We start from the raw sequence: 4393 nt of genomic DNA on the forward strand, positions 1-4393 counted from the left end.
ACAGCCTGGCAATGAAAGCCCGAGTTTTGAACTATCTCGACAGACAGCGTTTAATCGAAGCTAATGCGTAATTCTAGTATAACTTTTTACGACCCACTAACATTCCACTTGCGACCCACCAGTGGGTCGCGACTCATAGTTTGGGAAACACTGGTGTATCTGGTAAAAATAACACTAGTAGCAACGTATCCAAGAAAAACGGCACTAGAATAATGCATCCGGTAATAATAGTCGGGGAAAGAAAAGTGCCATTTTTCCCTATTTTGCATTATTACTGGTACCGTTATAAGTGAGCCCATTTTTTGTAGATTCGTAACATGTGGTTCAACTCCTGGATCAACGTCATCTAATTGTTTCAATTTACTACAGTTATAAATTTATTCACACAAATCCTTCAGGGCTGTAAATCTGTACTACGTATATTGTTATTCACAAACTGTTACTTGTTCTTGTCATCTTGCCGCTACTCACCTGATATCATTTTTTCAGATTAGAGCATCATTCTCTTTTCATAGTCCTGACCACTAGCAAACCAGGTGCTCGACATCAAATTATATGTCTTGTAACACCCTTAACACTTAACTTGGCTATCCATGATTAGCATTTTAGTAAAAACACGAAAAGATGATTCTGTTATTCAAGAAATGGTTGCTTTCAGAATCTTGCTTTTTTCAGGCTTTGTTCTTTGTTTCTTAAATGTTTCACTTTATGGTTTTTCCAACATTTCAGATATATGTTATAAGTACAGTTTCTAAGTTACAAAAAGATAGCTAATCTATAACACACAATTTAAAATTTATTTGAAAAAATAGTACGAGTGAGAAAAAAACAACATTAAAAATAGCATCGTTTCTGAAAACTAAAAATCCTTTTGTTTGTTTGTAGTTAAGCTCAAAGCTACACAATGAGCTCTATCTGTGCTGTGCCCACCATGGGTATCGAAACCTGGTTCTTAACGTAATAAGCCTTCAGAAATTAAAAGTAAGACAAATTACAGAATACCTTTACATTTATGTTTGATTTTGTGTTTTGTTTTTTCATGTAGGACGAATAAAAATGTTTTTCTTCTTTGTGTTATTACTGGTGCAGCTTTTATCAGCGTTCTTGTTACCATGACTTTTGATAATGATGCATATGTATACTTTTTTTGATGTTATATATATATATATATATACATATTCTCGAAAGAAAGAGAAAAAAGCGAAATTCGAAACCCTTTTATCAACGTTCTTGTTACCATGACTTTTAATAATGATGTCTGTGTAGACTTTTTTCGGCGTTGTAATATATATATTCTCGAAAGAAGAAAAAAAAAGGCATTCGGAACGCTACTGAGTTTTCGATACTATACACCCGGCGAGGTTTATTAAGAAAATCTTTCCTTGCTCTTGATTTAAAAACCTGCAGCATGTATGTCTTAATTTGTCGTGGTAGGTGAGTTCGATAACACACTTGTCGTAATGAGTCGGTTGGCTGAACATTCGGGGCAAGCTGATAATCCTGGAACTTTCTTCCATCTATGAGTAACGAACAGGGCTCGGAGCATGGAACGGCCTGTCAAACCATCACTATTAATAAAGACTTGTACAGCAGGCTTGAGGAAGTGAATAAATATTAACACGAAGACTGTTACGCGAACAAAGCAGTACAAATGTGACATTTTGCCAAGTGCTGTTCAAGGCTGTTCTTGAAAACTGGATCAATATTTCTGGTTAAATCCGTTTTATTACCAGTAAGTTGTTTGATTTGTATATTTACAAGGAACAGCGTGTACGTACAATGGCATTTATTTAATGTGTATACTCGTTTCTATTTTTATAGTTGTTAAAACGCAATACTTGAAGTTAAATTTTATGTCAAACAAGAGTGAATCCTCACTAGCTGCGGTACTTGAAATTATTTTAGGCAGGAATAGAGTAAATTAATCTGTGAAACCTTTGTTTCCCTTTTTATTAGCTATATTTTGTTTGTTTGTTTGAAGTTAACGTAAAACTACACAATGGGCTATCTGTGCTTTGCCCACCACGGATATCGAAACCAGGTTTCTAGAGATGTAAGTCCGCAGACATACTATATTTTTGTGCGCCAGCAATACCAAGCGTGGGGCGCGCATATACCCGATTCGATTTTATTACTCATCAGGATCTCTACCAACCTACCCTCAAATTGAAATTATTTTAGGCAGGATTAGAATGAATTAATCTATAAGACCTTGTGCGTAGTCAAATACACCAATCGAAAAGGTTTGACCTCCTAATTCGAAAACTAATTAGATCTCAAATCGGTCAAGAGACGGCCTAGCTATGAGCTAACATTTGTACTTGAGGAAAACAAAACAAAAAAAAACTTGTAGCCGTTCTATGAGCCTCATCCGATGCTGAAAAAATATTCTATTTTCATAAGCAACTACAAATATTATTCTAAATTTTTGTTTAATAGTAAAAACAGTTTCATAGTATGATCTGAGAAACAAATATTACGTTCTTAAAATATCACACTATAGATATTTCATCCCGAAACACAGATATAAAAATAACTAATATAAACAGTTTATTTACTAAAATTTAAATATCTTGTTCAAGAAAATGCTGTCTAAATGAAAAGCTACATCAAAAATATTATTTCATATTAGAAAGTAAATGAAAAGAAACATTTATATGTGAACATAATTCAAGAAGTGAGTAGGAAATGAACACAACTGTGAAATTAATAATAGTGTGAGTAAAAGAGGAAAACATGAATGTGAACTAAATAACAGTGGAAGGATCTTGTGGGTGTGTTATTAATTATAAAGGTGGGTGGAGAAAAAACATATAGGTGTGAAAATAGTAACAAGGTTGGAAGGAAGGAAACTGTGTGAGTGTGACAGAAATAGCTAGGAGAGTAGGAAAATAAGAAGTGGTAAGAAGCGAATGAGAAAGTAATAATAGCGAGAGGGAAAAGATTATGCACGTGTAGATGTAATTAGGGCAGTAAGCAGTGAAAATGAATACAGCGATGAATGAGGAAGAAACTCTCCGGTTGGGAAAGTGGTAACTTGTACGAAAGAAATAAGAATGTGATTACATGGACAATTTGGTGAGATTCATTTAAGTCAGCTAGCTTGTTTGAGGATCAGTTTTAATCCCAAACACTTACCAAAATCTGCTCGACAAAAATTGTCAATCATGTTTTCATACGTATCTGGCTGGTTACAAGCAACACACGGTGCTGGTTCTATAGTGAGAAAAAGAAGAAGAAATATTATACCAACTATAACTATGAAGCTCCGTCTACTTTACTAGTCAATATAAACAACTGGGTCAAAATTTGAAAAGGTAGTAAGGAAAAATACCAAATAAAACTAATCGTGAATGAAGCACGTTGCTTTTTAAAAGAAGATATATGCTTCACACTCTTTTTGCTTGTTTTTTAGAGTAAAGTCACTTTGGGGAATCGAACCCCGGATTTTAGCGTTGTAAGTCCGTAAACTTACCGCTGTCCCATCGGGGACCTCTTTTTGCTACTTAGAATTACATATAAATAACAAGTAATTATATTAACAGTTAAAATAAAATATAGCTAAAGGCAAAATAATTTCCATATCTGTATTTAAGTTTTTATTTTAAAGTGTAATGTTGTTTTGAGCACTCACATAAGTTTTAATTTTCATAATTTCAAAGTGACATAGTGTATTTTACATATGTAGGATGTTATTTGTTCAGTTTGGTAAAAGTTAATATTCTTCTGACACCAGAAGACATTTCACATTCTGCACATTATATTCTGGCACTCCGCGTTCAACAGCTGTTTTTAGACTTCACGTGGATTCTTACTTTCTTGCGCTAGTGCCCGTTCCGAGATGATCATAATGTTAATATCAGTGTCATAGTGTCAGTTAGGTATTTATAGTGTATTATTATCTGACTAGCGTATAGCCCGTCAAAAATGAGGGGACAAGTACTACCACCCCCAAAGTATGGCATAACCTCACATTTCATAGTTAACTGATACAGATAAATTTTGCGAAAACAAGCTTGACAATACAAAGAGGCAGAAAAGTGCAGTCGAGGCAGTCAAACGTTGGTAAATTCCTTTGTGAACCAATCAAAATTAACATCATTCATGAAGTGAATTCGTGGCGTATTCATAGAGTAATTATTGGTAAAAATTAGTTAGATTAACAACTTCTATATATAGAAAAGCCAGTGCGTTTTCTTAACACTACGTTCCAACAATGGCTTTTATATCATGTCGCCTAGCAACAAAAATATAACCTAATATTGTTATTAAGCCATGTACTGAAAGTATATAACAGACAACAAAACTGAAAAAATATTTGTTGATTTCTTAATTTCAAGTCTCCGTTGATTAAAGAGGTTTGTTTGTTTTTTTATTAAAAATGTTGCTGATA

The 4393-nt window shown here is 33.8% G+C and overlaps 1 protein-coding gene across 2 annotated transcripts in view; it reads right to left on the minus strand.

The window, feature by feature from the left end:
• LOC106464906 (secreted frizzled-related protein 5-like) overlaps positions 1 to 4393 on the minus strand; it is a 78410-nt gene that overhangs the window by 12089 nt on the left and 61928 nt on the right. For both annotated transcript variants that reach the window (XM_013925077.2, XM_022392711.1), the window contains exon 2: positions 3139 to 3216. In XM_013925077.2, the coding sequence (XP_013780531.1) occupies positions 3139 to 3216 (78 nt within the window). The remainder of the gene's footprint in view (positions 1 to 3138; positions 3217 to 4393) is intronic.

The sequence above is a fragment of the Limulus polyphemus genome, unplaced genomic scaffold, assembly GCF_000517525.1.
Source record: "Limulus polyphemus unplaced genomic scaffold, Limulus_polyphemus-2.1.2 Scaffold1776, whole genome shotgun sequence".
NCBI lineage: Eukaryota > Metazoa > Arthropoda > Merostomata > Xiphosura > Limulidae > Limulus > Limulus polyphemus.